The sequence below is a fragment of the Panthera leo genome, chromosome D1 (assembly GCF_018350215.1).
Source record: "Panthera leo isolate Ple1 chromosome D1, P.leo_Ple1_pat1.1, whole genome shotgun sequence".
NCBI classification, from domain to species: Eukaryota; Metazoa; Chordata; class Mammalia; order Carnivora; family Felidae; genus Panthera; species Panthera leo.
Genome location: NC_056688.1, coordinates 48295450 through 48320296, shown reverse-complemented (window position 1 = coordinate 48320296; position 24847 = coordinate 48295450). Strand labels below are relative to the sequence as shown.

General features: G+C 35.6%; 1 protein-coding gene across 3 annotated transcripts in view; it reads right to left on the bottom strand.

Moving 5' to 3' along the window:
- The window catches only part of LOC122201112 (disks large homolog 2-like), a 1368059-nt gene that overhangs the window by 583206 nt on the left and 760006 nt on the right, over window positions 1-24847 (bottom strand). For all 3 annotated transcript variants that reach the window (XM_042907026.1, XM_042907024.1, XM_042907025.1), the window contains one exon: window positions 874-998. In XM_042907026.1, the coding sequence (XP_042762960.1) occupies window positions 874-998 (125 nt within the window). The remainder of the gene's footprint in view (window positions 1-873; window positions 999-24847) is intronic.

Below are 24847 nucleotides of genomic sequence, written 5' to 3'. Positions count from 1 at the left end.
CTAGTAGAAGCATGAAATTAACACTGGGATATGTTTTTCTCCCCAGGGAAATCTCTTTTAATTGTTCCAATCTACAATGCCTGTTAGCTAGTGCTTTGATCTCTGATAGAATTTTATATTATTTACTGATTGTCCTGTGTGCCTCTTAGTTGCCCAAATAATCTTCGGTTCTTTAAAGAGCAAGGGTCCTGATTCAAACAGCTATTAGTCTATTCTGTGCATTATGTGACTCCACTCCATCTGCCTACTCAAGCTCACCTTGTGGTCCTCATCCAGTCAACCTCATCCAGTTGGCTTCTCTCTTGGTTGGGATAACTTAACTTGTTCTTTCTCCTTCTATGTTCTAATTCAGATTTGTGGGGTTAGTGAAATCTTACTTAGTTTTAGACCCAGAATAGAATCTTCCTATGGAATAGTTTTAGATTCTCTGTTCAAACTCCTACAGAAAGCCCTTATAAATGGACTAAAAAAAATAAATCTATGAATACATACAGTGTCTATACCATTGCCCTATCTGCTAATACTACTTACAGTATATTGTTTTCTATACATTTTATTATTTGCTCATCAGCTCTGAGTAATCTTCCTTCCAACTAAACTGAAGGCCCCATGGGACAAGAGATTTATCTGCATACCCTCCTCATGGTGCCATGCTGAATGTTGAATGTAGTGCCCTTCAACAAACACAAATTAAATACTAGTTGAAATTTAGTAAGTAATAAGAAATCTGCAAAGTCATTACAGAAAGCTTGCTTTGACAGCTGTGTCTTTCAAGTACAGCCTTGTAAAATTATTATTCTGCAAAGGTATAAATGTGTCTCATTGATGTGGCAGATTTACTTTCCAAATAATTCTAACGTTTCAGAGCTTTACCTGAGTCTGCCATCCTCTGCTGCAGCACCACCCGGTATAATCTTCGTAATAAATATGCCAGGGTCATCTCCAATGTGGGGATTATCTGTCCCTCCAGCAATACTGAATCCCAGGCCAGAATTCCCCTGGAGAAACAATAAGTAGACATTAAATGATATGGCTGTCACCTAAACCTAGTTCCCCTTGCATCCTGTGTTATCATTTTACTACTCAAATGGAAATCAGGTGATAACAGTCTTCTATGCAAAGCTATAAAGTGCACTGTCAGCAGACAAAGGAAGGTCAGGAAAAACACTCAAGTTTGTCTCTACATTGCAAGAGGTCTAAGGGGTCTTATATTTTTGTTTCTACAAAGGACCTCATATTTTCGCTTTTAAGAAATGTTTCTGTTACATAGCAATTAAAATAATCATTACACAGTAGGAAATACAAGCTTACAAATTGTGTTATATGCAAAACTGCAAAAACATTAGTGTCAGTTGTAAAAATTATACATACATGTGGAAAAGAATGGAAGGAAACCAGTTTCATGAAAATTGATTTGGTAGAGTAGTGAATTTGGCTGTTTTAATTTTGTTATTTCCAGCACAGTTATGCATCAAATAAATGTGTTCCTATGTAACAGGAAATGTTGACTTCAGAAGGCAGGTCTCTCTTCTACGGTTATAATAAATGTGAGATACTTTCCAGTAATAAACAGGTTTTAATTTGCAATAGACATAGGCAAGGAATGCATTACTACTGCAGAATATAAATTTGATAATTTATATTCTAATAAAGCTTTCATACTTACTCATGCAGATTATAGCAATTGACATCCAATATACATGTAACTTTCTAAAATCTGTATGTAAGACATAATTAAAAGTCTTCCCCAAATTCACAAACCATCTTACTTATTTATTATTTTTAATAATTTTTTAATCTCCATCTCCCTGGCTACATTATGTTTTCATATTATGTTTTCACATTATATTTTAAGCCATATTCATATACGTAGGTAGTGTTTATAATTATACATTTTAAATGGCTAAATATTTCATCAAGGTCATATATTAGCATGTATTTAACCAGTCCTCTGTCACTGGATATTTAATTTCTCTACAACCAATACAGCTTCCTAAAGTTACTATTACTTGATTAATTTCTGCTCTTGGATAAAAAATGATGAGGACTAAGAATTTAGTAGTTATCCAGAAAAATTAATTAGGACATTCAATTAGTCAGAAAAGTTCAATGTCAAGATAAGGTCAGCTGTAACCTGACTGTTATATCACTGCAAATATCAAGGTAATGTTTAGCAATTTTTATTAACTTAAATAATAAAAATTCCAGAAGGTTGTTTACACAATTGTACATTTATGTTGAAAGGCAGAAATTAATAATTCAACCATAACAACTGAAATCCCATGTCTTTATACTTCTGGCAGTTCTCTAATTCTGGTTTTCTTCGAAAAAACCCAAATCTCATTTAACAGAGATATTATTCAGTAGCAGTCATGTGGTCATAAATTTACTTAATATTCTTTAAACACCAGCTCTATGTCTGGCATTGGACTAAGTCCTGGAACTATAGCAGTGAACATCTCAGTTTATGAGGCACACGAAGCATAAGTTCAGGGTGTAGAAGTGGCTAACAAAAGAACAAAACCCAGGAACTTTCCCTGAAGGTGTAGAGCAGTTAACAACTTTTGAAGGGGTCAGAATGGGAACTGGGGATGAGGACAGAAGGTTCCAGGCAAAGGAAGAACATATGTAAAATCTCTGAGGTGAGAAATGGTACACTAGTTCCAAGACACAGACAAGAATTCTCAAATGAAGATAGCAAAATGAACCGGATGAGGTAAGTATTTACCATGAATGCAAGTGACTCTATTCTTGATTTTAGGTACCTATTGATGCCAGATGAGTCTATCAGTTTTGTTAGAGTACGTATTATGTGACTTTAAGGCTACAGGGAAACTAAGGCTGCAGGGAAAAAAACCAGAAGATTTCTCCCTTCATGGAATTCGAGGAAGATCAGAAAAGGCAGTGATAAGCTGGCATCTGGTAATCAATACATTTTCACTGTAATGTCAACTACATTGTCATGTATATGGTTACCAGGACAGCATTTAGATGGCTTATGAGGCAGTTTCTCTAAGATCTTGGGGTTTGGGAAGAAAAGAAAGGGAGATGAGCATCTTCATTGCAATGTGGGTCTAGTTCCAAGAACATCAGTTGGGGTGTATTGGTTTTACAAGAGTTGGCACCTCAGAGATAATTTCTTGAGTAAGGGGAGAGGGAAAGAGGCAAGCACAGACTTGGAGGTACTCAAATGCTTACTCCTGAGAGTATACATATTTTTGGAAAGGGCATTCAAAACTTTGCCATTTGAGAAAAAATATTCACTATCTGGCTCTTAACCTAATCTTCTTTATTTCTAGCTTTACACTTTTACCGCCAGGAATACCGAACTGAGCTGCAGGCTCTTTCCTGCAGAGTCCACACTATGACTTGTCTCCTGACCTTTACTCATGCTGTTTTCTCTACCAGAAATTTTCTATCTCCCTGGCCCAATTCTTTCCATTATCTAAGATAAGGCTCACATGCACCCCAATGTTTATAGTAGCACTATCAACCTTAGCCAAATGATGGAAAGAGCCCAAATGTCCATCGACTGGATAAAGAAGATGTGGTATATACAAAAAATGCAATACTACTTGGTGATCAAAAAGAATGAAATCTTGCCATTTGCAACAATGTGGATAAAACTAGAATGTATATGCTAAGCAAAATAAGTCAATCAGAGAAAGACAAATATAAGATTTCACTCATATGTAGAATTTAAGAAACACAACAGATGAAGAGGAAAAGATAAGACTGAGAATGCAAGTGCATAGAAAATATTAAATGGTCATCCCAAATCCACGTCTCTGGGTAATTTAGTACTCTTTTGAGTTTTCTGTGCTTATCTACACCATGCACTATGTTATTTTGATGTTATATACTTATGAGTCTATCCTTTTTTCAAACTAAGCTTGTAGAAGACAGGAACTGTGTAGCATTCATCTTTGTTTCTTGGTTCTTTCTCTGGCACATAGTATTATTCAATAAATAATTGATGAATGAATCAACAAATAAACTTACTGAGAGTATTCAAGAGCTAAAGGGAAGACTCAGAAAAGACACGGTGAAAGTCCACACTGTGTTAAGAAATACAATATAGAAGTATAAGCCATTTTATTCCATATAGCTACAAGAATAAAAATGGAAACTCAGGTATTCAAATTGTGGCTTAGCTGAAGGACGAATGATGAGACAAAACTGTCCAAACTTTGTCAAAACCGAGCAGGGGATAAAAAATAAAATTATGTATTTTATTGGAAGGGAGGTAGGGGCCTTCTCCTACAGAGCAGCTGCTTAGTCACTGACCATGAGGGACCTGAGCATCTTCTGAGAGGTTAAACTGAATGACTTTAAAAGATTCTTCTGGATCTTTGGCTAGATTTGTAGTAAAACTACTCTTGGCAACAAAGAAAAAGGAATACTTTAGAGGTGAAAGTTGATCACTGTTGCATTTTTAAAACTTCCATTATTAATCAATAGATCTTTGAAGTAATAGCTATGATGACAATCTAGAAACATTTAACTACTGTTTTTGGAATTAACTCTAATATGGAGAATATGGTGGCTTTGGCATCTATTAATATACATTTTCCTGCCCTCAAATCTACTTTGAGGAAAAGAATGGGTCAGGGAATCCACCATGAAAAGAGGTAGGTAGAGGCAGAGTGTAACTGGACCTGTGTACCCAGTCTCAAGGATTTCCAAAAGCAAATTTTGTGTTTCAGTTAAAACCAGTCTGCCAGCTGGGCCTGGCCAGTCCCCTTGGTTTTTTAGAGGATGTTCATCTGAATTCAGCTAAGGAAATTATTTAAAGTGTTTTCCATCTCCCCTTATTGTTCTCTCCCAGCCGTCCTTTTCAGGCCTTTGCCACCAGCCAGCATTCAGTGGAGAGAGGGACAGATAAAAAGCAGCAGTGAAATTACTACCTGCTGTTCTCCATGGCTGAATCACTCCAGCCCCCTGATAATCATCACAGAGCCAGCCAGCTGCAGGGGCAGACCCCAGAACCTCTCTTTTCTGAGCAGCAATCTCTCCTTGTGAACAGGCAGACCCCTGGCTGACATCCTTAGATCCTGAGAATTGTGGCTAATTAACCAAGTGTTGAAACTTGACCCAGTCAATGGCAACCGTGAGGTGCCATGCTGGTGAGGGCAGTCCCTGTATAGGACTCTGGGTGGGCTGCTGTTCCCTTTCAGTTGGACAGATTCCATGATTGATGAATGTGGTTGGCACAAACCTTTCTTTCTCCTGGTTCCCAAACCTCCACATTTGTTGACTCTCCCCCAAGAGCACAAGCCCATTGCCTAGCCAAATGGCACTTCCTCCATCATGTACTATACTCCATCTCCTCTCAGAAAAGGAATCAACAAAGAGGAAAGACACTTTATCAATTAACTGATGGTTGCAAATATAAATACTATACCCTCAGAAAAGCTCCTCTTTCATTTGAAGTTATTCTTTACATGAAAATTACTCCCAAAAGGGGGTTACAAAAAAGAGAAAAATAAAATTATATCGTAATCATATGCATTTACAGAATGTTCTATTTACAAAGAATTACTTTGATTTTTTAGAAGTTCCTACTTTACAGTATTGTGTGATCTGGTAATTCAATTCTAGGCATTCATCCTAAAGGAATAATCAGCGATGTGTGCAAAGATTTGTATTCAAAGCTTCATGACAGTATTATGTTTTTAATGTTAAAAACAAAACAAAACAAAGAACAACTCACAACTGGAAACAAACATCCAAACAATAGAGAAATGGTTAAAAATACTGGGGTATATATATCTGAATGTGGGACTATTTTGGAGCCATTAAAATTGTGATAATGAAAACAGGAAATGCTCAGTATATAAATGTGAGAGGAAACAAAACATTTATGGAATTTTAATTATACTATGATCACCACTGAAAATATTCAAAGAAAATGACTTGTTTTTAACAAAAAATTAATTACTAATTAGCAATAGTAAAAGTACTTAATAATCCAAACTACCTAAGAAGGAGACTTTAAAAAAATTATAAACTAATAATATACAAAAATTACATAAATACTAAAAATTCCCTCAAGGGAACTGATATTTATTGCATATTTATTCGGTGCTACACACTGACCTAGGTGTTTTATAATCCCCCATTCAGTACATACCATTTCCCTCTTTTTATACATTAAAAAACAAAAAAAAAAAAACCAAACAAATGAAAAACCCTGAGGCTAAGAAGAGTGAGATAACATTCTAAACACAGAAAACAAGTCAACAGTAGAATTCAGATTCAAGTCATATTTGTTAGGCTCCAAATCTGATTTTCTTTCCATTATATCACATTGCCTTTCCTAGGTTAAAAAAAAAAAATTAATTTGATGGTAGGTAAGTAATAAAAGATGATAATAATAATAAACCATTTTCTAGATTTTTTAAAAAGTCTAAACCACTCTTCTTTTGGTAAAGATAATTTAGCTAAAAATTCTGAATGTGGGGAAAGGGATGCTTAGGTTGCAGTAGTCAAAATTGTGAGATAAATAAAAACTAGATAAAGACTCAAACTCTTTTAACTTTTATTTTCTATTTAATTTTTCAAATGTTTATTTTATTTTATATTTGAAATTTACTTTTTAATGTTTATTTTATTTTTGCACAGAGCACAAGTGGGGAGGGGGCAGAGAGAGAAGGAGACACAGAATCCAAAACAGGCTCTAGGCCCTGCACTGTCAGCACAGACTCTGACTCAGGGCTCAAACTCACAAACTGTGAGATCATGACCTGAGCGGAAGTCAGATGCTTAACTGACAGAGTCATGCAGGTGCCCTGTAAAACTCTTTTAACCTTTAAAAACCATGTCCTGTGTTGAATAATACTGAAATTTTACATAATCTCTTACCAACTCCAAGAGCCCTGTACATTCCCTTCATTCTAGGAAGAATCTATATGTTCTTTTAACTCTCTGCCCAGAATCATCAACATCCAAGTCTATTTTCTGCACAGCTACTCCAGCAAAGACATTTGTTTATTTTTATTTAATATCAGTTATACAGCAAAATTATATATATATGTATGTGTATATATATATATATATACACATACATATATATATGTGTGTGTGTGTGTAAATATAAATATAAATATATACATATATATATACACATATATATATATGTGTATATATATATAGTTTTTGGATATATAATCATACCTCAGCCTCTAATCTGCAAATTTGTGATATAAATCTAGATTGAAAATTCCTAGTGCAAAAATTGACTAGTGATTAACATATAGAATAGTGAACAATATAAGTAGATGGAGCACAGATATAAAAAAGGCTAAAACAGACAATAGCAAATTAAAATAATCCTCAAGCTATATACCAGAAGTAAAAATGTCACTTAATAGAAAGATACATGAGTTAGCAAATATCTTCTAAATTGTCCTGGATGATATTTTATTTTAGGCAGTAAATCTGAAATGGCACAAGGAATAAAAAGATGTCTTTTTCTCATAGACATTACTTGTTGAAAATCATTCAAAGTCTTTCTCATTTCCACAGGCCTATTCTTAGGGTATAAAGATATAAGTGTAATTCAGACATTTCTAACTATTGTTGCTTACAGTTAGCTACATAAAGATCTCCCACCAAAAAAAATCTTTTTAAACATGTCACCCAACAATCCATGTGTTTTTGAATATCATAATTCTTAGTCTAGGAATAAGAGATTCCTGTTTTCACTTACTTAAAACTTCTAGGAGTTGCATTTAGTATTTGCTGCCAAGGAGCTACCAGAGGTCTGTGTTTGGGGACTGGTAACTGTAGGAAAGTGTTTTCAGGGGTTGGGGGACTGTAGAGAGAAAGTGGTTTCAATAAGTAGGTATAAAGAAAATGCCAGTTTAAAATAGGCCCAAGAACTCATGATAAGTTAAAGGGTGATTACTATTTTTGTGAAAGTTTTGTTCTTAGGAGAGACATGTGGTAGAGTCTCATGAGAAGGAGGCAGGGAAGAGGCAAGGTTTTAGAGGATGACAGGGAGAGGACTCAAGCACCACTGGGAGCTAAGGGGATGAAGCCCCTGGAACTGGAGATTGAAGGTATGAAAGAGAAAGGGAGTCCATGGGAAGCAAAATCCTGATGAAGGAGGAGAATAGGGTCTAGAGTCCAGATTCTTGAGTCCCCACCATAGATACTGGTTAAATACATGTGGTAAAACCACAGCAAGGAATACAATGGTATCATCAGATGAATATATATTTACAATACATATTCAGGTAAAGTAGAATACAATATAAGATTTACATTTTATGGGGTGTCTGGGTGGCTCCGTTGGCTAGGCATCCGACTTCAGCTCAGGTCATGATCTCACAGTTTGTGGGTTTGAGCCCTGCGTTGGGCTCTGTGCTGACAGCTTAGAGCCTGGAGCCTGCTTCAGATTCTGTGTCTCCCTCTCTGTCTGCCCCTCCCCCATGCACACACACACTCGCTCTCTCAAATAAATAAATGAACATTAAAAAAGATTTACATTTTATAATATATATGCATAGAAAAGTTTGAAAGTATATTCACCAATATATTAAAGTTTCCAATGATGTCAGAATTATAGATCTTTGGACTTTGTCATTTTGAGCAAGTCCATCTTTAATTTTCCTTATAAATATATCTTACTATAAACAAAAACACACACACTCACACACGCGTTTTTATACTCACAAAATGTGATTAACCAAAGAACAGATGAGTTTGTTTTTTTGAGATAGCATACCTCAGCCTTGGGTAGGGGGAGGGATAATTTTCTATCTGGGATAAGAAGGACTAAATTCTTACAAAGTATTATTTTAAGGCAGAAGAGTTATAGGGTTATTTTAAGGTGGAGGAGTAAAAAGCTGAAGGTGGTCTTAACTAATAATGTCTTTGCTGATACATTTATATGTCAGGATACCAAAGGGAAAGTCTAGAATGAATTTGATGACTTACATAAAACAGTAAAGGGTTGGAATTGCACCTGTGAGGCAGGAGAAACACCTTAGGATGAGTAGAGGTCTGCTGAGCAGCACTGAGGTGGGGCATCATCAGCATGGTTATGGGATTTTCTCCCACAGCGATTAGTAATCATGAACAGTGAAAAGGAAAGGTTTGGTTGCTCTAGGGCTGAGATTTGAAAAGCAAATGTAGTTAACTCTCAAAGGAATGAGGAATGCAAATCAGAAAAGATAGAAAAGGAAGAGAATCAAGGAATACATTCAGCCTGGAAGAAGAGAAGTGGGTAAAAAAGAATGAGATCATGACAAGGTCAAAGTACAGATTTAGGAGAACAGAGGATAGAAGAGGGAACAGCACTCTGTGGACACTGGGATTTCAGGACTCAAGATTTCAGAGATCAACTGGCACTCCCTGACAGTCATGTGAGTGTAGTAAAGGTCCCATGAATAATTAAAGTGATGATCAAATCAGAGTACTTTGTGGCTGATACTGAAGTCTCCTTGGAATACAAAAAGAGACAAGGAAAGAGAAGAAAAAAAATGGCCAAAAATGTTCAGTGAAAGTGAGCAAAGACCTAAGGTAGAGATAAGAAGACAGGTAGAATGTGAAGCAGTATGGCAGTTACAAGAATTACAAGTAGAAGAACGAGATGCACCAAGTCCTAAGAAGAAGAAAGTGCTTAACTTGTTCAAGGAACTAAAATGAAATAGCTGTAAACTGATTAGGTAAGAAAGGGGGAGAAGAGGTTAGAGAGGGTAGGAGGGGTCAGACACAGGGGGCTCAATAGGATGGTGTAGGTTTTGTGGGTCATGAAAATTTAAAACAGTGGAGTAACATGGTCTTGTTTAGTCAAAGATTACACTAATTGCTGTTTGAAAACTTTGGAGAGAGCAAAAGGTGGTGACAGAAAGACCAGTTAAAACAGCCCAGGTCATAAATTGATGGTGGCTAGATAGGCTGGAAGCAGTAGGGATAGCAAGATTTGAGACATGATCTGGAGGTAGAATTGACAGGATTTACTGTTGGTTGGAATATTCAAGGAAGGAGAAGAATCAAAGATTCTGGACAGAGATGCCATATATGAGATGTAGAGACTGTGATGTGGCTAGGGGAACTAGATTGCAAGAGGTAAATCAAGAGTTCAATTTGGATCCTTGTAAGTTTGAGAGATCTGTTGATGTCACTGAAGTGGCAGAAAAAAAATACTGAGGTCTGGAGAAAGAATGATGATAATTGTTAGCACTCACTGAGTGCTTTCTACATGTCAGGCACCGTACTAGACCTTACAACTCCCCTTTTATGGATAGTTAAGATACTGGGAAGAAAATAAGGGAAGTAACTATAGGAATATCAGGAATAAGTTCCAGCCAGGCACAGTTAATTCCTTTGGTCCCCATAACAACTCTTTAAGGGTATATGCATATGTTTTGTGAGTGCCAGACCTAGGAGTACGGGCTTTCTTAGAGAAAGCAAGTATTCTTAGTAAGGAATGACCAGATAAATATGATATTTTACCATGATTAATTCAAGGACGGTGAATAGGCTAAGTTAAAAATAGGCTTGGTAGAATGAGTCAGAAAGCAAGGAGAGTAATTTGGGATCAAATACAATATTTAAGCTATGAATTCTTAAGATATGATTTAGAATGTTGTCAGTTACACTCACCTACAAAACTGCCAAGTATCATGTCTCTTGTGCCCTGCAATCATATCTAGCTGAAATGCCATTAGAAGCTAATATGCACTCCTCAACAGCTCCCAGAAAGAAATGTAGCTCACGAGTCACTTTTTTACCACGTCAAGGAATCTGAGAGTCATTCTCGACTCCTGCCTGCTCATCAGTCCTTATATTTTATTAAATATCATGTCTTGTTGATTCTACCCCTAAAATATCCTCAAATCCATCCAGTTCCTCCCAGTTTCTATTATCACTGTCCCAGCTTAGAATTTCATTTGTTGTCCTCATTGCTCTTCTGTTTTCCAGGCCTAACTAATTTCACACTATTTTCATGGTAAAATGTGCTCAAAATAGCAGATCTCAAATTCAAATAGCTATTAAGGCAGACAACATATATAGGAGAGTGAAATGGGCCCAGGAGAGGTAAAACAATAGAGCAGGAGTGTGGTTAAATGGCAACTGATCTCCATACTGGGAATAAAATAAGAAGTGGGGAATGAGCATATATTTTACCTAAAGGGAAGAGGTTCTCTTTAGCTCTTGAATTTCTGCCATGCTAGAATGGGGGTCTAATGTTGAAGGATTGTTCTCCCCTCCTTACAGAAATCAGGAATCAAATTTTCTTAAGTGAAATATCAAATTTTAAATGTTAGAGAATTATTAAATTGAAATACATATATATAGGTCTGGGTCAATTATGCTCCCTATAATTGGCAGTTCGTGAGGCACATTCCATAGTTGTCACACAGTTCAACCCAGTGACTAAAGGAATATATACACAAATGAGAGAGATGATCTAAGGGTAATTGCTTTTTAAATTGTTCACTACTTGTTTCTATATAGTCTTATATATCCCTTGGAAGCATATAAAGCAAAATGCCTGAAAGTAGGTCCCCACTATCCTCTTCATCCTCCTCTGTATTATTCTGTGCCTGGGTCACAATTTTATTATTACACATAGCACACTATATTATACTTGTTTACATGTTTACCTTCCCGGTTCTACTTTGAGCACCAATTCAAAGTATTAAAACTAAGTTATTCAATTCCTGTGCCAGAATAATATAGTACCTATATGTGAAAAGAATTGAATAAATTTTTGCATGAACTAAACTGACCTGCTTCCTCTGCCAAGAACACTTCTCTTCTTCTCTTGTTGAATTGCCATTGAAACATCAAAATTCATCTCAAATCCTATCTGATATTTTCTCCAATTGCTTCAGGCAGATGTGATTGCCCTTTCCTCTGTGATTCCACATGACTTCATTCAAATTGTGAGTAAGACCATAGAGTTATTTATATATGTGTCTATCTTCCTCTAAATTCTTAGCATCTGGAGGACAGGGGCCACACTATATTTGCATCTAGCTCTTAATCCAATTCCTGGTGACAGCAAATGCTCAATAAATGACTACTGAGTTAAACAAAATGGAAGAATACTTAAAATAATTTGTATGAATGAGCTAATAAGGAAAGGTTAGGCGAAAGGGGTTATTTGGTTTTAATGTAAGAGGGCTAAAGGTTGAGTTGCCTGATTAACTCTGGTATTTGAATGCCTACAACGTGCTCAACATTGTGTCAGATTGTGATAACAACAACTACAACAACAACAACAACAAAGATGCAATCCTTGTTTTCAAAGAGCTTACAGTCTAGTTGGGGAGATGTGCCACATACACAAGAACAGTGTGAGTGTGGCACAATATTTCAAATTTGTCTTTGTCTCTTTTCTCCCTGAACGTTGTCAACAATCATTTTCCAAGTTCTGTTGATTCTATCTCTTGAGTATCTTTTATTTTCACCTTTTATTTCTAGTCCCACTGCATCTATACTAGTTAATTTCCTCATTTCCTATTTTCCAGAATATTGCAAAATGCCATGAATGATCACTTTATACACCATTTCTTTTGATTCATTGTACTTCAAAAGTGTAATTTTCCCATTTTCTCTGAAATCAACAATTTGCATGTTCTACTTTTTTCTATTCCACATCTTTGAAAACAATCTTATTCTTTTCATTCTTTACTGAATCATGAGAATTTTTTGTTAAAATGTTAAAAGGCTGATATATATCAATATATATAGATATAGATATATAGAGTGATATATAGTGATATATATACATAGAGTGATATATATATGTGTATATATATATATACATATATATATATATATATGTATATATATATAACGTATATATACATAGTGTCTATTATTTCCTGGCAGTATGGTAGGTGCTCACTTGTTACAGCCATATAACTCTCCTTTGAAATAACTTGGAAATAACCGATTATAACTCTGACAAAACAAGCCTTCAACCTATACCCCTACCTCTACCTGTACCAATCTTGACGAGGTCAAGAGGGATGGAAATGAGCACTTGCTATCATCTATGGGCATCACTGTCTTGGAATAGATTAAGAAAACAAGCTCTAGAATCATTCCTATTATGTTTAGATCCTAGTTCTGCCACTTCTTACCTGTCATCCTGAGCAATTCTCTGAAGTTCTCTCATTTATATTTATTCACTAGAAAAAAAGGAATAATAATACCTTTGGACTGGTTATACTAGGAATACTCAAATGTTCTCAAGATTAAAAAAATTTTTACAATAATAAAATGTTATTTTCCTTTCTCCATGTGTTTACTTTGCACTGATGGTGCAAAAGCAATGGGGGTAAAACTATTCAGGCCTTAGCACAAATTAAGGCAGTGGCACCAAAATGTACTAGTAATCATTGAATTCTTTCTTAACTGTATGCTCATAACAAAAATTGTTAGTTTTAATTAAGAATATCTTTGATGAAACAGTGCAAATTATTATTATTATTAATTTATTTTTAAAAAGATCTTGACTTTTGAGTACATAAAGTTGTGATATTCTGCATGATGAAATGAGAGAGATGCCTCTGTGGTGTGTTGCATAGAGTTTTCCCAGGGGAAAAAAAAGATTGTATGATGTATTTAAGTTGCAAGTAAGCTAACCACATTTTCATTGAATATCATGTTTACTTGAGAGAATAACTGATAAACAAGCTATGATTATTTAGTCTTGGATATTTGGCAAAATGTTTTGAAAACTAAGGAAGTGACCTTGTTTCTTCAGGGAAACATCTGATGGTATTTGTTGTCAACAATAAAATTCAACTTTTCAACCAAATATTAGAATTTGGAAACCTTGCGTCCATCACCATGAGCATGACAACTTTCCAAACATCAAAGACTTTTCTGATGAGATGGGTGTTAATATTAACAAATAGGATTCTTTTGATATTGCATAATGAAAAAGTCAACATTTGGAGGGTCTGTATGAATATGACATTATAAACCCATATTTGTGGTAAAAGGTCTATTTAAAGTATAAGACAGATGAATAAATTTCAGAACAACATTGTACAAAAAGTTTATCAAAATGGTTTCAGATTCCACATTGAAATTAACCTTTAAAAAATTTTCCTTTGCCAAGTCTTAGTGTAGTGTCAAAGAATATCCACAATTATTTGAAAAGGCTATAAAAACATTTCACTTTTCTCCATTCATGTATCTGTGAAATCACATTTTCCTCATTTACTTCAACTAAAACAACATGCATATCGATTAAACACAGATGAAAGATAACGAATATAGATGTTAGATTAAGCCAGATATAAAAGAAATTTGAAAAGTGTAAAATAATGCTAATCTTCCTGATAATTCTTTTTGCTTTGAAAAACATGGCTATTTTTAATAAAAAGCTACTATGTTTACATGTAACAGGTTATTACTTATAAATTACCTAATATATATTTAAAAAATTTTCAGTTTTAATGTCTAATATAATACATATTGATAGTTAAAATGCATATAAACAATATAGGAGTCACCAACTCCAGTGAAAGGGGTCATAAAACAAAACGTTTATTAAGAACTGCTGTTGTACACTGTTGGTGGGAATGCAAACTGGTGCAGCCACTCTGGAAAACAGTGTGGAGGTTCCTCAAAAAATTAAAAATGGATCTACCCTATGACTCAGCAATAGCACTACTAGGAATTTATCCAAAGGATACAGGAGTGCTGATTCATAGGGGCACATGTACCCCAATGTCTATAGCAGCACTTTCAACAGTAGCCAAATTATGGAAAGAGCCTAAATGTCCATCAACTGATGAATGGATAAAGAAGATGTGGTTTACATATCCAATGGAATACCAGTTGGTAATGAGAAAGAATGAAATCCTGCCATTTGTAACTATGTGGATGGAAATGGAGGGTATTATGCTAAGTGAAGTAAGTCAGTCAGAGAAAGACATATCCTACCTTTTCAGTCATATGTAAAACTTGAGAAACTTTACAGACCATGGGGGAAGGGAAGGGGGAAAAAAGAGATTCAAACAGAGATGGAGGCAAACCATAAAAACTCTTAAATACAGAGAACAAACTGAGGGTCATGGAAGGGCTTGGGGGAGAGGGGGAAATGGGTGATAGGCATTGAGGTGGGCACTTGTTGGAATGAGCACTGGGTGTTGGATGTAAGCGATGAATCATGGGAAACTACTCCCAAAAGAACACACTATATACAATGTATGTTAGTCAACTTGGCAATAAATTATATTTTTTTAAGAAAGAACTGCTGTTGTAAACAGTCCATGAGATAATTCTCACAAAGAACTTAACATGGTACACTATAAGGGCTCCAAAATTGCCAATAAGCCTATCAGACACTGGGTGCTCAGTAAGTGTTAGCCGGGTTAATATCTAAATACTATAGCTTTTGTAGGGGGCAAAATAATCTTAAGTCATGAATAGTTGTTTCCTCTTGATACACTCTTTTACTTTCATTCTCCCAACCATAAAGGTTCAAATTCAATTTCATTTCTTCCTTGGGGGTTTTGTGTTTGCTTTCATGTTTCCTTCCAGGATTCTTACATCTTTGTTATTCTTCAGAAGTCAGTTTACGTGTTACTACCTCAAAGGAGCCTTTTGACCACTAATAAACTCCTCGCCACCACCACTATATAGCACTCTCCATCTATCACCCTGCTTTCTTCATACCATTTACCACCATCTGAATTTATTTTATTTGTTATTTATTAATTGTTTGGCTCGCCAACTAGAGTGTAAGCTGTAGAAGGCAGGGACTCTTCTGTTGTGTTCACCACTATTCTGTATTCTCGGTTCCTAGAATAGGGCCAGGCACATACACAACCATTCAAGAAATATATGTTCAAGAAACGAGTAACTGGGGCACTTGGGTGACTCAGTTGGTTAAGTGTCAGACTCTTGAGTCAGATCAGGTCATAGTCTCATGGTCTGTGAGCTAGTGCCCTGTGTCAGGCTCTGTGTTGACAGCTCAGAGCCTGCTTTGGATTCTCTCTCTCTGTCCCTCCCCCTGCTCACGTGTGTGCTTTTCCCCTCTTTCTCTCAAAAACAAACAAACAAATAAACACACTTAAAAAAAAGAAATGAGTAATTCAAACAAACAATCAAACATTGTAATACAGTGGGAAGAGTACAAGTTTTAGAGCTGATAGACCTGGTTGGTCTCCTGACTTTATTTACTAAGTGTGCAACTTGGGGCTAGTTCTGTAATTCCTCTGGGTTTTAGTTTCCTCATTTCAAAACAGTGACTGTTAGACTGGTGCAAAGAATGTTTTCATGTGTAAGGCATCCACTATTGTTTGATACATAAAGTGTACTCAATAAAAATTATATCCCTTCCCACCCAATCTGGATACTTGCTACGTCAAGACAAGTAATGTTTAAGTCCTTGACACCACAGATTTTACAGTCTTGTGGGGAAATAGGATATACAGACATAAAATGACACTGAATGTCAGTGTATGTTAAGTAGCAAAGGAATACCAGAGGGAAAAAAGCAACTTCCATTGGCTCCCTACTGCCTGGACAATAAAGGCCAACTTCGTTTAGCATAGCATTCATGGCATTTCATGACTGGACTCTATCTTGCTTTTCAACCCTCATTTCTCACTATTGTCTTCCAGTTAGGAACCATCCTGATCAACTCTATTGCTCACTTTGCTTTGTATGGATGGTCGTGAGAAACCTTGTAGTTTTGCCTGCTGGCTCTCCCTGTCCTTATATTTAAATTCTGCCAACCCAGGGCCTGGAGCAATTGTTACTTGCTCTGGGACTGATCTCACACCAATCCACTCCTCACAATTGGAAGCAACTGTTCCCTCTTCTAAGGTCCCAGAGCAGGTGGTTAACCCCTCCTTAGGCATTTTCCACTCCCTACTTTGAGTTTGCAATGTGTGTATGTGTGTGTGTGTACATATTTGTTATATATATATACATATATATATATGTATATATATATACACATACACACACACATATATACATATACTTATTTGTTAGCCTCACCTTCATGAACATGAGGTCAGCACTTGTTTCTGGTTTATCTTTGTCATCCCACATCATAAATGCCTCCAAAATAGTTAGAGATAGTGAGATAAATGAACGATTGAATTTAAAATGAAGAAAAAAGAAGTGGAAGACTCTGTTTTCTACTGGGGTCCTTCATTTTAAGACTGTGCTCTTCCACTTAGATTATGTCTGTTTTACAGTGCTATAGATTAGCGATGGCAAATTGTTTTTATATCTTGTGCCAATCCCAATGGACTATGAAGCCTTCCTGGAGCATTGAGTTGAAAAAGCTCTTAAGGTATAATACTCATGCTGGCATGGAAAAGTCCACTAAAATTACACAAAAGTACACTATTTGCATGGTGTAATCACACATTACCTTTTATTGGCCAGGTTGTTTAATAATTTTTACTCTTTGTTTTTAAAGTTTATTTAATTATTTTGAGAGAGAGAGAGAGAGAGAGAGAGAGAGAGAGAGAGAAAGAGAAGGGGAGGAGGAGAGAATCCCAAGCAGTCTCCACAAAGTCAGCACAGTGCCCAACTTGGGGCGTTGAACTCACAAATTGTGAGATCACGACCTGAGACAAAATCAGGAGTGGGATATTTAACTGACTGAGCCACCCAGGCATCCCTCATAACTTTTACTGTAACAGTATTGCTTTGAGCAGAGCTTTTTGAGAACCAAGTCCTGTATTACAAAGTGCTGAACATAATGGTTCTCCTTAGCTTTTGAATAATGTTTAACCTTCTTTACTCTGCCCACAGAAACCCTTTATGATCTGTCCTTAATTTCTTCTCGTCCCATCTCCCTCCATTCCTCCTCTCTCCCTTTATTCTTATACTCTCCCAAATACAACCATGCCTTTTCCATCTCCATGCCTTCCTCTGGCCCCTATTCATCTAAACTCAGCTCAAGCATCATCCTTCCTGTAAATCTTGTGTGACTCACCAGTTGGGTTTAGGTGGTAGGCTTTTCTTGTGCTCCCAGAGCACATTAATCTTATTTCTCCTGCCACAGTTATAACACTGTATCATAAACACTGGGTTCATAGGGAGGAAACTACATTAATTTTACTCATGGACACGAGGTAAATATGCAGTATTTGTTGAATAAGTGAATGAATGAGAGCTTTATTTTTATTGATCATTACTATGTTAACCACTTTATGAGCTTTATCTTAGTTATGCCTTAAAATAGACTATTTAAATATCTGTTTATTTTATGTATTATACCAGTCACAAAAGATTAGGCAGTTTACCTTTTGAAGAAGAAGAAGAAAAAACTCATTCAGCCTCCTGCTGTATCGAGATGTGCAATAGAATAATAGTTTGCACAACAGAAGCCTGAAGGAACTAATTCACCTCCCTGGTTTCCCCATAACTCCCTAATCACAGGCAGAATCCAATCAGACTTTAAAAGAAAATGAGGCTTGAAATCTACTTCATATTCCTCTTAGAGTCTGTTCTCATCTATTAGAGTGAAGTTCTGCCTAAATCATTTTTCTCTAAAGAGCTCATATTTGACTAATAATTTAAGAACACAATATAAAATACTTAATTCTCAGTATCAATTCTAGAATATATCTACATCTGAAGGTAAAGTAAATAAATTGGAGTGCAACAGGGAGGTATATATTTCTTTTAGAAGGTACTTAACTAGGATATAAAAAAATCTCTTTGGTTCTTATTCTTTTAAAAGCAGAAGCAGAAACATAGGGTGTTTACTTTCTCCTATTTTGCAGTGGAAATAAATTTTAATTTTATGATTTGGCAACAAAAAGTTACTTTTCATTCACTTCTCTGATTCCCTAAAAATATTTTTCAGAAACTGAAGTCCAAGGGTAAGTAGAGCTGACAAAACAAACAAACAAACAAACATTGGTCTATCGTTGTACTTTGGGCAGATTAATAATTCTCATTGAGGCATAAATATTACTTGTCACATTCTGCTACGTTCAATACTTTGTGAATATACTTCAAAAGCACAACGTGTTTATAAAGTCCCCTAATATCTGCCACATCACAATAAATGATGAACCAACTTCCAGAATATTGGCTTTGACCTCAAGCAAATTATGCAATAATGCTTCCTTGAAAGTTTGTGTGCACACAGCTCCTGTCTCCCAGAAGATACATCTAGCAGATGGCAAAAGTGACAACCTCAGAAAAAAATGAAAGCTGAGTTGAAAACAGCAGCTTCTTTAGAAGGTCAGGGCACAAATCTCTGATAACAAAGCACAGCACAGCATTTTAGAGAGAACCTTATTATCCAAATGCCGTCATTTCACAGCATTTAATGTTGGATGGGTGGTATGCCTGTCTGCCTAAGGGTATATTGCTCTCATCCTAGGATGAGGAAAATGATTTTAACTACCATGGCAGAGCAGGGGCAGTTAAGGCCATATGCAGATAAAAGTTTTAGGATGTTACTACCAAATTATATATGTAATGTACGAATTCATATTCATTTAATAAATTTCACATAAACACATATATATTCACATATATGTATGCATGTATATATGTATTATACACATGCATGTACACAAATCACAGTGAAATACATACACACAAACCACAGTGAAATGCAGTCTCATGAATAACCCATTGAAATGCCACCTTGGGACATCTTAGAAGACTTCCCCCAAAAGGCACTAGTAGAGTTTTTTTACATAAGTGAAACATTTTCCTATAATCACTTCTCATGGCAAGTCTGGACGGTTCCCATTTGTAGGCCACAGCGTCCAGGACAACATCTGTATGAAAAACAGATTCTCAATTGTAGGCTAGAACATTCATTCATTCTTCCATTTGCTCATTTAAAAATACTGAACTTCGACTATAAATCAGGGTTGTATTTGGTATTTAGCTGATGGTCATATCTAGAATTAATTTAAGAACTGTTAAAGAAGTTACACACAAAAAAATCTTTTTTTTTTGAAGATACGCTCTATTTCTACTTAATTTTTACCCAGCTCAAACAAACGCATATAACAAGTTTAATAAAATAATTTTACTAGAACAAACTATAAGCCTTTCACTTCTTAAAAATGCTCAGGAGCAGTATATGAATCTTTTTACATTTTGCATAAAGTATCTTAGAAGTTCACCTTTTAACAAGGCTTTACTTAGAACCTGAAGGATCATTTATTGAAAACTGTGGGTGTGGTTATGGACAAATCCAAGTGCAATGAAAGAAAAGAGAATTCATCTGGTATCAAAAACCTCCTACTGACTTTGTACTGGAACATTTGTTTCCTTTTGTGAGTAGGATACAGGCAGCATAATTTCCACTAACTGCTTTTTTTTTTTTTTTTTTTTTTTTGGCTGGCAGCATAGGACTAGGAAGAGAATTGGCTTGATGCCTGAATTCATTTCAATTTCAATTCATCTAAAGACAAAGGCAAGAATTGCCCAGTCTTTGGGTGAGGTGGATTCCTTTTTAATCCTTGAAAAAGTAAATAATTTTCAAATGTGCCTACTACCTACAGGCTTACCTATCTCTCTGCTATTTGTACACTATAAAATAGTGTACTTCTCCACTTCTCATAAATTTCACTATGTTAAAAGATTTTCACACTCACATATCAGAATGCAACTTGAAAATAGGTAAACTGAGTATTACCAAATGAAATAGGAGTGGACACTTCAATGACTCCAGAAAGCTGCTAATTTTGTATAATCATTTATTTCCTTTAATCCTATGAGGGAAAAAAAGATAGAGAGTATTTGATTATGTGACTAGGGACATGTAGGTAATAACTTAATACCCATTCTTTAAAGTAGTTCCTCATAATGGCTCTGAGAAATGTTTGTACCATATCTCTACATCAAAGATAAGGAAAAAAAAAGGTCCAGTTAAATTAATTGGTGGTATAAACAGGCTCACAAGGCAGGTCCACAAGAGAGGTGGGTAAGAATGCTGGATGACAGATACTGAGCCTGAAACCTTTTAGGTTACAAAGATCAAATATGTTTCCTTCATTAACAATTAATCGAAGAGTCCAGACTGGGTGGCTGGTATTAGGTCAGTATTTTGCACTTAGCTGGCAAGTTTTTATTATGGACAGTCATTAAAATAGAGCTAAAGGCATAAAAAGGAAGTTAAGATAGTCATGCTATGCAGATGCCGAATTAAAAATTTTGCACTGTGTTTAAAAGCATAACATACATCCTTTATTAGCATGCAGTTCCCAGTCTTCCAAATAACTACATCATCACATTTGGTTGCTACCTGTGTGGTGCTGGTGGTCAGTTAGGGATGCACATGGCAACAATGAATTTCAATTATCAATATTCCTCTGGCTTCTTATGTTTGCTTCTACTCCACCTGAACTCTTGTTCATTCATTTATTCACTTACTAACTTATTTGTTTAACAAATACTGAGTATCTACTCTTTGGCAAAAGGTGATGTGCTAGATGTATAGGAACATTCCAACTTCATGGGGCCCTCATTAATCAAAAAAAATTTATGGGTGAAAGTGATTCACAGCTATAATCTTAGGGAAGTTACTTAACTTCTCTGAGTCTCAGTTTCCATCTCCATAGGGTGGGTTTAATGATATCTTCCTTGTAGGGCTATTGTGTTTGTGTCTTACTCAAAGCTGCATACCCTAACTCCTTGGCATATAGTACGCACTATATGTTTCTTACAGAGTCAGTGTATGCAGCAAAGGATGAAGATACTGATCGCTTAAACAGAACATTCAATGGTAGCTAATATTATGAATATTGTTTCTCCTCCTGTTGTAGATGTTTTCAGCAGTAAGTGTGACAACTTCTGTTTATCTGGCCTCCCACTCTTCTGCCCTTATTTTTAAAGACCACTTGTGCAAATTTCCATATTACATCTTTAAATAATACTGAGAGATAGAGTGGGACTTATTAGCTCCATTTTCCAATGAAGATGTAGAAACTTGGAGAGGTTGACTTTATTCAAACTAAAATAGTCAATCAGTAGTAAAAATAACTCTTGAGCCAAGATTTTCTCATTGGAAATTTGGTACAAGAAGAACATCTAAAGAGAGGACATTGCAATGTCCTGTAAAGCTAGAGACTCATAAATCAACTGATGACCAGGGATGCTTCTGTTCACTGAGATTTTTGCTCCTAATTTTGTCCAAAGAACCATGTGATCCAAGAGTTCACAACTCTAAATCCACTGTATACCAGACAGTATACATTGAAACCCTGTGATACCAGGACAATTACAATAGATTTCAAGTCTGTATTCTGGGACATACAGAACTAATTTTAAGCACATATTAGGCGCTTGTTTGTGAGCAAAAAATAAACGACTGTTCTTTTCACCAAAGCAGTTCTCTGATGTATTGCTTAAATGAGGTAGCATTAACCCCAAATTAAATTGAGAGTATTTTATAATTTTGTGGGAGACACAGAGACTAAACACACCCACACACATGTTAATTTGTAAGGAGGAGAAAGCAATTAATTTATGTACCTAAGGAGAGAAGAAGAATTATGGTTGTCAAGTCTAGGCACTTTGAAAAAGGTTATTAAAAAAAAAAGACAATGATGAAAAAAAGAAAGAAATGGGTTATTGAAAGGAAAAGGTAACATTTTCTGGGATAAGACTATGGGACATGGATTGTACTAGGTGCTCTCTGTAATAAAGAATATGATTTTTGGTGTCAGACTTTGCACTCTTTTTTACTTCTTACTAAATGTATCATTGGTAAGATATTTACTTGCTCCTGAGTCAGTTTTGACATGTGTAAAATGGCTATATGTAATAGTACCTATCTCACAGAGTTTTTGTAATGATTAAAAATAGTTAAAATACATAAAGTATCTGCAACAGGCACTTCACATAGTAGGCATGCAATAAATTATACCTGTTTTATATTAATAACTTCATACAGTAAGTGAAAGAAACATTGCCTTATCAGATCTTGGTATAAGATGTTCTTATACCACGTGTTTTCTCCATAGAACACTAGGGTAAAAGTCCATTTTAAGTCTTGTCTACGTTGCTCTGGACAATCCCACATGATCACTTGCGATCCCTTATCAACCCTGGGTCGTCCAGAGCTAGACCCTGGAATCATGCTATAAGGCTTCTCCTGCAGATTAAGCCACTTTAAATTTAGTCCTTTTAGCGAGTTTGGCCCCTAAGGTCCTGAATTTGGGGTACAGTAAGGACCCTGCTTAGAATCAATCCAACTGTGCAGTTACTAGGTGTTCAGAGGCTCCGGTATGAATGCTGGCCTCCTATTTCAGGTAAGTCTAAAATGTATTAAGCTACCAATATCTAAAGCTCTTCTCTTGCCTGAAATAGAGGCCCAAGAGGGAACTAAGTGGATACAGAGAGAGAGGCTAATTTACATCTTACTATATCTTTCCTGATTATTACTGTGAACACTCCCTAAGCGGTTTACTTACTACATCATTAGATATTTGAGAAATTATTTTCTGAAGTTGAGGCATGCATTCTAATTAGTGTAAAGTTCACAATATGGTTCTGAAAATGTATTCTACTCACTGAAAAGCAAGCCAGGAATTGCCAACATTATGTTTTGTGACTCATGAATATAAAAAGAAATTCTACTTTAGAATTATTTCACAATATTGAATTTAGCAAACTATCATTCAAAAGAACTCTCTCCTAAAAAATTCGTTTAATGAAAAATATTTCACTGTGAACCTCAGATGATATACAGTATGCTTAGGGCCCCAAAGCCTGTCTGGGTGGCATGGTTCCGGAGCTGGTCTTCAAAACATACTAACCATTCCTAGTGCATGTTATGTCCCCTTTGTTATAGGTTTAGCCAGAAAGGCTGTTTTGTTCAAGAATGGCATATAGAGAGGATATAAAATATAACCTCCATGTCCTCTGATGAAATAGGTCTCCCTATGAGTTGTCATTTTCCCCTGGCAATGGAGAAGAACAGGCTAGGGAAAGTCCTCAAATGTGTTATCTCCAGGAAGATCCCCTTAACTCACAGGTTGTAAGACTGCCTCCACTGAGATTCTACAGAAACTCATTCAGATACTTTTATCCTATTGGTAGCTACATGAGAAAAATAACTTATTTGTTGAATGTGTTTACCTCATTAATATCTCTAGTAAGGTAGAAAATGATTTTTATTCATCTCTAGATTCTTATTGTGGAACAAAGGTTTCTGCATGGTAGGTACTTAACAAATATTAAGTGAAGGTCTTTTTCCTTTCATCTTCTCCCTAGCTCTACCATAAACCTGACAGTAGCAGCCCCAAGGAATATCCATTGAAAAGGTCCTAGACTTTCATGGCCAAGGAACTCCTTGATTACTTAGCCTCTGAAGGATGTCCTATTTTGAAAGATTCAATGTTCCAAATAAACAACCTTGATTTCGTCTAGAAATGGTACCTAAATACCACTTTGATGTTCCTCCTAGGAAATATTATTTATTGAAAAATAATTTATTTTCACTTTCAATTAGTACAATATGTATATAAGTGCCAATCGAGGCCTCTGGTTAGCCTAAGATAACCAGTGTGATCACAATGGGTTGGCAGAATTAGAGGCAGAAACAAAGGAAATTGATGCTTGAAATAGTTGTGTGGTTTTATCTCCAATCAAATTTTAATTTTGTTAGGCTTCTAGAAATATGTATATGTATTTGTATACATATATATTATGTATATACATACACATACATACATAGGCATATACACAGACATACACGTGGTATGTATATATGCTTTTATGTACACTTGAGAATCAGTACACTAAAAGAATAATATACCATTACCAAGTAGAACTTATTCTAAGAATATAAAGTTAGATCAATATTAATATACTTTATCATATCAACTAAATGACCATCTTGAAAAATCATATGAAGGCTAAC